General features: G+C 39.4%; 1 protein-coding gene across 6 annotated transcripts in view; it reads left to right on the forward strand.

The window, feature by feature from the left end:
• Positions 1 to 12,648, forward strand: part of PARG (poly(ADP-ribose) glycohydrolase) — a 160,357-nt gene that overhangs the window by 10,047 nt on the left and 137,662 nt on the right. For 5 of the 6 annotated variants that reach the window (XM_019502276.1, XM_019502273.1, XM_019502272.1 and 2 more), the window contains exons 2-3: positions 1,417 to 1,483; positions 3,939 to 4,949. In XM_019502276.1, coding sequence (XP_019357821.1) covers positions 1,417 to 1,483; positions 3,939 to 4,949 — 1,078 coding nt within the window. The remainder of the gene's footprint in view (positions 1 to 1,416; positions 1,484 to 3,938; positions 4,950 to 12,648) is intronic. The other variant, XM_019502275.1, reaches the window with a different exon arrangement.

A 12,648-nucleotide genomic window follows, 5' to 3' on the forward strand; every position in this document is an offset into this window, starting at 1 on the left:
GAGTGGGGGGGGGTATATGGTGAAATTTGGGGTGGGTGCGGTCCCCTCCCTCCCAGTGCTGCCACCCGCCTTGAGCACAGCACAGTGTGGCCCCTAGCCTCCCCTGTGCCCTTCCGGATGAGTGGCAGAAGCTGCTGCCCTCCCTGCAGTCCCTGGTTGAGCTATGGCTCAGTTCCATGCCTCTTGCCCCCCCTGCTCCCCAGCTGGGCAGCACCCAGCCCCACTCCCTTCCTCACCGTGGGGAGCATTGATCTGCCCCCCACACCCCTTCCCTTCCCCTTCCCCTTCCACCACAACAGACTTATCAGCCAGATGTAGCTTTCCAAGCTGCTGGGTGTGCTCCTCTCTGCCTGCGTGCTGCGCTGCTATTGTGCGCACACACAAGCATTTATCAGTGAAATTATCGGCCACTTCTGTCCAGTTTCCAATATAATCGATTTTTCTTTATATCTGTGCCAATCTGATATTGGACCAATGTATCAGTGCACCTCGATTTTGAGAGAGAGGTTTTTTTTTTTTTTTACCCCATGTGGTAAGAGCTATATACACTATGCACAAATTAGCTTCACAGTAAGGCCTACTATAATGTTAGAAAAACAAAGGGAAATCCTGCATATTCATCCTTTCCATCTCACTGCAAAATATAGTTGCCATACAGTCTCTTGAAGGAGTTACTAGTTCTTGTTTAATAGTTCGGTTTATTTGGTTTGGTGCTGGCAATTGAAAGATAAATTTGACTTTCTTAATTTTGCCATGCAAATATCCATTGTATCTTTTTTTTTTTTTTTTTTTTTTTTTTTAACCCTATATACTGAAGGCGTGTATTGATACCAGCCAGAGAGATGGAAGCATTTCCTTTTTATGAAATGAAAGCAACAAGAGCAATGGAATGAATAAACATGTCTCACCCATGCCACTGAGTCCAACTAGTTAATCTTATATTGGTTTTGAATAGTAAGTAGATACTGTACTTGCTGTACTTGGCAAATGATCCTGAGGTGAGAGCAGGAGTTGCAGAAGGAAATAAGCCTATAACTTTAGATAAAGTAAAGATGGAGGAAGTTAGCCATGTTCGGCTGAGGGCAGGGCACCATGGCACCTTATCAGCATCTGGTGAAGTAGGCCATAGCCTATGAACGGTCATGCTGAGTGAATCTGTAAGGTACTACCCCTGCCCTACTGTTTATTTAACGTGTGCTTAGAACTTGGAATATAGTTAGGTATGTTACAGATGAAACAGTTATAGAATTTGAAAATCATTAGTCCAAACAATTAGCAGTGATGATAATGGCAATTTATGTGATATTTTACTTGCAGCCAGTTACTAAATGTCATCATACTGGTATTTGAAAATATTACAGTTTATCGATGAATATTTCATGTTGTAATATAATGTAGTGTGTCATGGTTTTTCAGTTTACAAACAAAGGACAATTACCACTTGGTTGGAGAATAAAGGACCCAAGACAACTGAATCAAAAAGGTAAAAACTATAATGTAGCTGCTTGAATGATGTCTTGTGGGGAGTGGAACAGTAACTGCCTTTTAAAATGAATCCTGTTAAATCAAAATGGAAGTAAGAGTTATTACTGACTACAGTCCTGTTTGGTTTAACAGCCTGCCCTAACAACTGCCTGTTGGCTTAGAGTCCTGTTGTCAACAGTTTTGCCAGTTATACATTTTATCAACCTGTCCAGTTTTGATTTAAAAAAAAAAAAGAAAATAAAATTGCTCCACTGCAGTCCATGCAGATGTACCTGTCTGCATACACAAGGGCTTAATTTGGAGCATGCTTTGGTAACTGCCTAATTGTGCATTTGTATGTCTCATTTTGACAGCTTTGCTATTTTATTGGTCTGAAGCAAACATAAAATTAAGGCTGGCTGGGAGAGGTAATGGGTTCAGGTTGTTGTAAATGGTATTATACCATTTTTTTAAAGCACACCCCAAACCTGGAGTAACTTTACACAAATAGTGAAGAATTACTTCTGAAAACTGGGGTAAAACTAGTTAAACTGATTTGTCACTGGTCCAATTCCATTTCAGGATAGTTTTGCTAAGGGTAAGCAGTCTACCTCCTTCGTTACCATTTAGCCAAGGTGTTTAATGTTTGAATGATCCCAAGATACTTGCATCACAAAGGAACAGATGTGCAACTCTAATTTATATAGGCATATAAAACCAGTATAAATTATAATGGGGTTTGCATTTGTCTGTCCAGGTCCTTTCTATGTTATTGTAGTATCTCTATAGACTACTATCTAAAAGATAGCAAAGACTTTTTTTTTTTAATTAATTTAGCTGTCCTTCACCCTAAACAAACAAGTTTCTGTGGGTGAATCTGATATTTTTTTTTTATTGGACCAACTCAAATAGTTTGAAAAATTCTTCTTAGTAAGCTTTTAGACGCTAATACTTTTGGTGGAAAATCATCATATTTCATTCCTAAGATAAATACATAAGATACCTTCTTGTATAAGTGAAAAATAATTGGAAATGAAAATCCTTTATAATGATCAAATAACTAACAAAACCAAGAAAATGCTATTGAAGGGAAAATGATACATTTGTATAGTGGGGGATATAGGCTCTCAGGTGTCTGTATAATATGAACTGTATGTAGAGAGAGACCACATTCTTGACAAGAAAGATGAGTTAAGGGTGGAATTAGGGGCCTTTATTTCAAATTCCTTTCCACTGTGCTTGTAATGTGAGGCCTTTAAAAAGACATAGTCACCTTAAAACTTAGCTTAAATTATTCTTTGTACAACTACTCACTTTTCCAAAGTCATCATTTATTAGGAAGTAGATAATAACATAATCAGAACGGAGGAAAACAGTCTAGGTAAAGTGTTGTGCATCAGGATGTAAATGTTTTAAGATGAAAGTCCCTTGGACTCCTTTTGGTTAGAGTAAGTATTCTGTTAGCATATCTTTTTCAGGGTCAGGTTATTCTTGGTCGTTCATTTTATCCTTTTATATTTTGACTCTTCTGTTGATTCTTAGCTCTTAGTACTGCGTGAGGGACTGTTTTTGTCTATATAGCATATCCTCAAAGAGAAGAATATTATCATTCATGGAGAGAGCTGTAGAATTTCAAGATATTTAGTAGAATGTATAAATATCTATCCATTGGTAATTTTCTTATCTATAGGCAGTGAGATGGGGAATGACCAAACACAGCAGCATCTACGACATTTTAATTTGTATTATTTATTTTATAATATCACAACATCAGTTTCTATTTGAAGATCTTAAAGTGCATGAATAAATTTAGTTTCACACCATCCATAATACGTAGCTAAGTACTGTTTTGCAAATGAGAAAAAGTAAGCACAGAAGTGAAATGACTTTCCAGTCCATGAGAATTTGGGATAGAAACCAGGTCCTTTGATTCACAGCCCTTTTCTTTAACTATTCAATCATGCTTCTCTTAATTCTCTGTGTAATATTTAGTCTAGGCCTGACTTGGGATACCTCTATCTATAGAACAGTAATGAATTTAATAAGTCGGTTTTTATTAATACTGTATTGTTTAGGAATGTTATGTTTATGTGGATTAATTTCTGGATGTATAAACAGAATCTGAGTAAGGAGGTAAATGTGACATTGGTTTCAATTTAAATTGGTATTAAGGTACAACTTAATTATAAGGCTAACTTGTCATTAGAATGGGTTATCAAAGTAAGTGACTAATACATCATTACTTTGTATAATTTAAATGGATACAGGTTATTTTTCTAAAATGTATGTCTTACTTCAACTAAAAGGTATTGGTGGTGTTCCCTTATTAAGAGACAAGAATTCCCCCTTTTGTAAGTGTTCCTGGATGAAATTCTATGACTTTGGGTTACCCAGTGGCTTTTAAATCTGTTTATAAAAATTGCACGGGGGGTGGAACATTCAGCTTTACATGTTTCATCTTCTTTCCCCCACAGCTTGCAAGACGAGACTAGTAACATGGAAGCCAATCCCAAGATGACTTCAGTTAAAAAAGATTGCTTTTGTGAACATGATGTGAAAAAGCTAGAGAATGTTTGTCAGGAAAGTTATCCAAGATTATGTGCAGAAGCGAGCACAAAACACGTCAATTTGCCTCAGAGAGGCAATGTATGTAAGTGGGAGACTGAGGAGACTTGTAGAGATCAGCACTCAGAAGAAGACCCTGTGAAAGGAACTTGGCTTGGAGACCAATTCAAAAATGCCAACATTGATCAAATACACAAAACCAGCAAGCAGGCTCACAGAGCTTGTGAAGAAAATAGTGACAATTGGGCTTACAGGAAATTATCATCAGGGAGATCTGGGAAGATAACAAATACAAAACATCCATCAAAAGATGATGAGACAAAAGGGCTAGTGACTTCAGGTCACTCACAGAAGCTAAAGAGCTGCAATCCTGTCCATGTAGTCTGTGTAACTAATGAGACAGAGGAGGAGGATGTAGTTCCAGAAAGCCCACTCTCGGATGCAGGTTGTGATGCCTGTGTATCTGATATTGGAGGACCTGGAAAACTCAATAAGTGCCAAAGTAGTTCTGGGGATTCAACTGCTTTTGAGAAAGAAAGTGAACCTGAGTCACCAATGGATGTTGACAATTCTAAGAACAGCTGCCAGGGATCAGAGGCTGATGAAGAAACAAGTCCCTTTCTTGAAGAGAGAGAGGATGTTGACATGTCAAAAGCCACAGACAAATTTTCCAGACTTACACGAGGAGATGCTGAACTGGAATTGCGAAAGTCACAGATGTCTTCCAAGAGTTGTGAAAGTGCTCTATTTAGCCTCAGTTTTGAGGGAATGGGCAACTCCATCAAGGAGGATGAATTGCCCACAAAGTTGTCTGGGATTTCTCCTACTCCATCAGAATGCAAATGTGCAAAACAGTGCGGGAAGAAGGACTCTAAAATCACTGCTCACTTCATGAGGATACCTAGGTCAGAGGAGAAAAGGTAATCTGTTTTCCTCCTCCTCCCCCTTTTTAATATTTTTTCTCTTCAGTGACAGTAGAGTGAATATTAGATTATTCTTAAATAAGATTTGCAAAATTATGTGCTAGAGGGAGGAGAAACATTTTGGTTTTCTTAATTTTTTTTACCATATTTGTTTGAATCCAAGACCAGGTTTTTCCCCCTCCATTCAGCGTTTTGTGGGGGAGGGGTTTGGGGGAAAGGGGAAGAAACCTTATATGGATGCAAGTATAGCCCATGGCAGGCAGCTGCTGCGGTTCTAGTTCTGACTTTGGTTCCAACTCTTACTTTGGCCCTGACCCAGGGGAAACCATGCTTTACGTTGTGGTTGAGGGTGCAGAGGAGATGCACAACCATGGGGGAGCTGCTGTGGCTCTGGCTCAGGACCTGACTTGGCCCCAGCACTAGAGCTGCTGCTTCCACTGCTGCCTGGTTGGGGCCAGAGCCACCATGTACTCTGTGCCTTGGCTGGACCCAGAACCACTGTATACAGTAAGCAAGTGGCTGGAGAAGCAGGCATGAGGTCAGGGTAAGGGGGTAAATGATAGGCAGCTGTGGGGGACAGTCACTGGGGGAGTAAGGGGCAGGGATCAGGCTGCCTGCTTCCCTGCTCATCTGTGATGGGGATAAATTTAAGAGAACTCTCCAAAAATTAGATTCTATATCTGGAAAATGATACATTTGTTATAATTTTCTAGGTGTAGAATCTAATTATTGGGACATCATCTTAAATTCAAAGTCATCTTGGATTTGGATACATATGGTAAAGACAGCAGGCTTATTTAAATATATATCTGGGTGCAATTCTAATGCATAGAATTAAATCAGAGGAACCCTGTAATAGGATTATTAAGAAACAGGAAAGACTAGGGGAAAGAAAAAAGACTTGACAGCATGGTCTGAGGCACGTCACTTTAGAGAAGTTGAGATAATAACCGAGTCAGCAGTTGAGGAGAGAATCCACCTAGCTGGCTCCCTACACTTTTGAATAAGATGCTTTTTCTAGGGCAAGGTCAGGGATCAAAGGAGTTCTAGAAGGTGAAACATCCTAGAAATAAAGGATGCTTAATCAAGGGTATATGAACAGAAAGTTGACAGTGTGACTCTGACACAGGAGATGGAGATACAGATGCTGAAAGCAGGTTAGATAGACTCTTTTTTTTTTCCCAGCTCCAGAGCTAGCAGGGCTGTGGGGAACATGCAAAGGTGTGTAGGCCTATTAATGTTTTTAAGCTTTGCTCTGAATGGTTTACATGTCTGAGAAATGAATCGGTACTCTGTTTTAAACATTGGCTGTGTGTTTCTGCAAACTCGTGCCGTCACAGGCTCCCCCCAGGGAAACTTCTGGAGGTCAGAACTCCAGATGGACCCCACCAATTCATGGCTTGCAGAGGCTGTAACTCAGGCCGCAGACAGGCAGAGATGTGGATTTTCTGGAAAACTTTGAACTGGAAAATTTTCCAATGCCCTAAATAGAGCGCAATCTGATTTAGCATGTTTATTTGACTGATATTTATTAAAAAAACTACAAAGTACCCCCATGTTAATTTTATGTCCCCATAGCCACAAGTATTTGAACTGAAATATTTGATTAGGAAAAAAATCAAATACAGCACACTTAATGTGGTTTAAATGTTATATCCAAACAAATTCAAAGCTTTATGTGGAAAGAAATTATTTTTATTGGAATACCTGTAAAAATGTAAAGACAATACACAATAGCATGTACTTCCCTTACATTGTTTAAATCTAAGAAAAAAAATGAAAGCACTGAGAACTGTTGACACTAATTTTAGCACACCCAAGGAACTGTGCATATGCTGTGGTTGTCCACTCATGTACTTCAACAGAGTTTAACTCTTTCCCTGAGGTCATTGCGACACCTCCAGTTTCACTGTCACTATCTGTAGAATCACTTGCCCTGCTTACTAGCTTCATTTCAGAATCAGATTGAGGTAAATGTGATTCAGAACTACTTGAATCACATTTTCTTAAGGTAGAGGATGGTTTTACCAATGAGTCCATGGACAAGATCATCACACTGCATCATCTTCACTAATTGTGCTTCTGACTGATTCTCCAGAAGCAAGAGATTTTGAGAAATAGAAACAAGCTTAGCAATGTGTTCATTTGTTAGTCTATTCCTCTTTTTTGTCTTGATGGAACTGAAAGCCTTCCAGCTCCGTTCACAAGAAGCTGCTGTTGGTGGAATGCTTAGGATCTTTAGAGCAATCCTGGACAACAGTCAGGTGTTACAGTATTCCTTCCACCAGGTGAGAGGAGATGTTCTCTGCTGCCTGACAAATATTGTCTTCGGAGCAAAGTTTTTTCTTTTGCGCGGTACTTGACAATCTGTCATCACAGCTATTTCACTGATGTTGAGGATATCTTTAGCTACTTCCATAATTGTATTGAGAGCAGTAGATTATTGATCTGATAAATATTGTCCTCTGTGTTTGAGGATCCAGAAGGTTTGCTGCCAGATGAACTGGATGAGAGCAAAACTCAGATCTCTTGGTAAACATTTATTTTACTACTTTTTTGGATAGAGGTGTAGAAGGCAAAAGCACAACTAGATTTTTCCTTCAGTTGTCTGAGTATCTTTGGAATATTTGAAAGGCTTGGTACATCTCCTTCAAGTTTCTTGATAGCCACTGAAACTGGTAGTAGCAAATTGAATGCTCCTTGAACTCGAACCCAGGACACATTGTTTTCAAGAATCTACTTTTGAAAGTTCACGGGAATTATCTGGGATACTGTCACCTATTGAAGCACTCTGCAAACAGTTTTGTGCACAGCAAACTATGTAAACACTTTGTAGCCGAGCCCCGTCTAGTTTCTCCTGACAATAAAAGTGCACTTTCCTTCCCCTGCTTCTTTTTCTGTAATTTCTTCAAAGTCTGATTAGCAACATGATTGTTGAATACCTTCACAACTGCTTTGCAGTTTGTCTATACTGTTTTCATTGTATTCACACTTACTTTGCATTTTGCCGGAAGATTCAACCCATGAGCAAGACAGCCAAATACCATTAAATGAGGATACTTTGCCTTTAATATTTACCATGCAGCTTTTATATTACTCTCATTATCAGTTACAAAGGCTTGTACCCTGGAGGGACCTGCTCTTTCAATCTCTTCACTCAGTAATTTGGCTATGTAGTCACCTGTATGATGAGAAGATTTGGTAGCAATTGCTTTCAGGAATACTGATTCAAGTGTTGCTAACATAATGTTCAATAAAGGATTTCCTTGTATATCAGTCCATTCATCTGACATCGGAGTCAGTGATTCCGCTTGACCAATCCTTTGAATATCCATTGTTTGAACTCTGCCATACTCTCTATGTAACAGAGAATGTGGTAAGTGGTAACATGATGGTTTAATTGGTTTGTAATGTTCCTTCCAGTATTAACTTTGAGTTATGGAAAGTGGTGCATCACTTGCAAATATAGCATTAGCTTGAGCTAATGTCTCATCTGCTTTTTCTTGATCTTCTTTTGACACTTTTGTCCACAAAGCTTGATAAAAAGCTTGACTGTCTTGAACAGCTGCTCATGGTGCATCGCAAAGCTGGTGACAATGATCTTGAAAGCGAGGACCCTGCTTCTTTTTCCCTTGTACGTGGCAGCTCAACATTTTCATTTTCCATTTTTTGCAAATCTGCTATCTTACTTGAGCTACCAGATTCCTGCAACAGAGTGGGGACAGCTTTTTATTTTAGTCTGGCCTCATCCATCAGAAGAAGCAGCAGAGAGTTTGCTTCCCCACTCCCTGCCAGAAATAATACTCTACTGCTCAACTTGCTGCCCAGTTGCCCTGGGACAGCAGAGCCAAAGGGAAGTGTAGTCTGGCCTCTGCCATCGGCCAGGGGACTCAGCTCACTCTTTTGGGTTGAAATAATAGTCAACTATTTATCTATTATGTAATTTAAAAAAAATTGTTAAACCTAAGCCACTTTGGGTGCTTAGTGCAAGCAGAAAATCAGGGCACGTTTTAAATAAATAAATGACAGTCCAGAGTTGCATTAACAACTTTTAAAATTATAATGTTTTAAAACGGTATAGATGCTTGTCTATACTGTGTGTTTGTGTAACATATTTATTTGTTTACTTGCATAGGCTTCCTGAAGTAGACTCTATTCAGATGATGTTGTTTCACCACTTTATTGTGTTAGCTTTCTGTATATGGCTTGTACTCTTTCAGGACAGTTTCTACATGTTATTAAATGTTTCTTGATTCTTGTTGCATTGTTAGTATACTCCTGCCCCCACAATATTTACAACTACCAACTTTCTTCCTTCCTTCAGTGGCTTGAACTTCACTGGAATGATGTCACACACTACGTTTGTTTGTTTTTTCATTTTTTTATTTATTTATTTTTTTTTCTGATTAGGCATTATTATAACTACTTCAAAGCAAAAGCTCTAAAACACTAACAGATTTTATTGAAATACTTCCAACTTCCCCAACTCAAGAAAAGAAATGAGATGCACTGCTCTGTGCGTTTGCTGAACTGAACGTGAAACAAATTAATCACAGTTGGTTTTTTGTTTTTGTTTTTAGTTTTGGTTTTGCTTTCACTTGCAGCCTGAGATGAAATAAGAATTTTAACTTTGGTTTTGATTTGACCTGCACAGCCAATTAGGTAAATTCATAACTTGACTTTTGGTTTGGATTATTATGTGAGTGTATTTACCCTCCTGTTACAAATCAATAAAACATGTATGTACTCTCACTTCCTAGGGGTAATCACCTGAAAAAGATTAATTACAACTTTGAAACTGCCAAGCTTGCCTAATATTGTATTGCCCTCCAGTCATTGTTACAAAGGAATGTTATGAAACAATGAATTTTTAGAAATGGAAAATTTCCTATGGAAAAATTAAGCACTGGATAACTTTCTGCCCCATATCTCTGCATGCATCCTGATATTAGGGGGGGTGATTTTTGGGGGTAAAATGCATGTTCGTGAGAAAATATTGTAGTTGTATTTACCCCTATTTAACTACAGATTTGTACCAAATCAGCATTCCTCTCTTATAATTTTGTAATCTTCCTTGGATTTTTTTTTCCATTGAGAGAGAGCTAGGGAATAACTTAAAAATGTAATTTTTAAAAGAAGTTGAAGTTCGGAGGGAAGTTGTACTGTATTTCTCACACTAATGAAGGCTAAAATAGATGTTGAATTTTATGCAGATATCAGGCTGTCATCTTGCAAGACCAGGTTCACTGAGAGCCGAAGTTGGCAAACTCTTCACTTTGTATAGAGAGAGTTCTTTGGTATATATGTGTACTAGAACAATGGAGAATTACAAGTTGTTAAATGGTAGCCAAAACTTAAGAGCTGAAATGCTGAACAAAGTTGCCCTAAAAAGTATTGTATTAAGGTACTTTGTAGTTAGTTATTGTCAGAGATCAAAGTCTTTGATTTCGGATGCCCATGGCAAAAGGTCAGAGGCTAACGCAACAAACTCTGCAATTGTAGTCTATCCCTCTGTACTGACAGTGCTGCATGTACACACCCTTGTTTGTGCCTCATTTCAAATCGCTTGAGTCTCCCATATGAGAGAGAAACTAACCTTGAACAAATTGCAGCCTAGTACCGTGATGTCAAAGAGAGATACCATATCTATGGTGACCAGATAGTAAGACTTCAAATTAGCTGACTCTAATGGAATTGTAAAATTAAATAATGTGCTATGCTTGCCCTCTTGTGACCAAACAGACTTAGTACCACCCAACTAAAAAGATAGCCCCCCTTTTTCTTGAAGGATGGACTGCCAGCATGAAACCTGAGCAAACAAAGACACAATGGCCAGCCCGTTAATTATTCATGCCTGGCGTGTAGTAATTGGCCACCCTGTCAACTATAACTTTGTAAGAACTTCTGCCCAAAGCGGAGATCTCTGAGCATCCCCAGGAGACGCAGTTTGTAATCTGGCCAGTTACAAACATCTCCCCGCCCCTATTTTGGGGTGTATTCATCTCTGCTGGCTCATTCGTCTTTCTCGTCAAGAGCTCTCGAGGTCTACGGACCACCGTAAATTTGTGTGAACTGCTTGAAACCTGTATTCAGCAAGTTTGTAACCCACTGTAATTGCTGGGTAACAGAACATCTGCATGCTGTAACTGAACAAATCAGCTTCTCTGCCTATGCTGCAACCATCAGTAGCGTAAGTAAAATTAAACTTTCTGTGTAACCAATACACTTTAAAACTGCCTGACTCCCACTCGCCGTTAACACCCACCTGTCCGATCTTTAACCCCTTTTACGCCAAGCCGGTTGTGCCGACCCAGGCTCGTCGGTTAAGGGTGCACCGGTCCTCTGGGCCCGACAGTTATGAGAGAAACTATATGTTTGGTAATAGGTATTATGGCCATAAAATTATTTCCTTGTCAGATAAAACTGTCCTCTGAATGCTTATTGTTCATAAATTAAAATTTGTAGAAATAAGGGCATGTTCTGCCTGTATAACATAGAGGGGGGGAAAGTGACTATTTTTTGGTATAGTTTTCCAGGTATTTTGTGTTAGTAAATTAGAATGATACGTAGCTTACCAAAGCTTGCTGTTCTGTGAGTCTGCCTAGCTGGATTTGTAGCTTTGTCCCTCTTGCTATCTTTAGCATCCTGAGGGTTTATAATCCGTTTTGTTCTTTGTGTGAGAAGAAGAATATGAAAGAACCAAATACAGTTGGCTAAATGTGTTGCTACTGCCAAAGTTAAAAGAACGGGTTGTACTTTTTATGTCACTAATGTGAATAGTAATAGATAGAACAGATCTTTTTCAACATTGTATTTAACACTAAAGTAAATTGGATCAGAGGAGATGATTGATTGATTTAGGTTCTGATTTCAGCTTTGCTCTGGAAGATCCTGAGTAACTTCATTGCAAAATGAAAAGCAGAAGATGGCCTGTTGTGTTCAGAAAAACATGTAAGGTGCTTGGTTGTGTGATAGACTACATTGCACCAATAAGCTACACCTTTGCTATTTGCATTGCGTCAGTTTTCTCAAAGACAAGGAACAGCAGTCAGAAGAAATCACTTGTACAAATAGTTTTAAATAAGTTGCGCTTGTGTTATTTTATGCTGAACCAGCTTTGCTTTACTCAGGTGTTGTATCATGATGGGAACAATGCTTCTGGCTAAGTATAATGTTCCATTCAGCAGAGTTTAGGGAACTTGGAGCAAGTTTGAGTGTGGCTTTTCTGCTGTTGAGTAAGTAACAAAATAACTTGAAAATTCTGTCTCTTTTTGAGAACAACTTATGCTTTTTGCATTCTGCTAAAAATAGGGTGACCAAACACCTGGATTGGCTGGGCTGGACCCAGATTTTGCAGGCTGTCTTGGCAACCTGGCCGGTGGTTGTAAATTGAAGCAAAAGTTGCAGAGGCGGCTGCTGCAGGCAGTGGTGGCTGCTGCAACTGATTCTTGGTGGGGCATGGGGAGCCAGGGTTTGGGCACCTGTATGACATGAGATAGCATAGCTGCCTGGCCAGAAGCCCTGTGCCATGCTGCTGTGGTTGCTGCTTAGGCCCAGGCTGTGTGGTAGCCCTGGGTGGCTGGTAGGGGGATAGGGTGCACTCCCAGCTGGGTCCAGCCTCTGTGCAAGGAGGATCTAGAGCCCAGCCATGGGCCTCTGCACTATCCTGCCCTGATCCTGATCCTGATCCTGTGAG

The sequence above is a fragment of the Gavialis gangeticus genome, unplaced genomic scaffold, assembly GCF_001723915.1.
Source record: "Gavialis gangeticus isolate Ggan-Ray unplaced genomic scaffold, GavGan_comp1, whole genome shotgun sequence".
Classification (NCBI taxonomy): domain Eukaryota; kingdom Metazoa; phylum Chordata; order Crocodylia; family Gavialidae; genus Gavialis; species Gavialis gangeticus.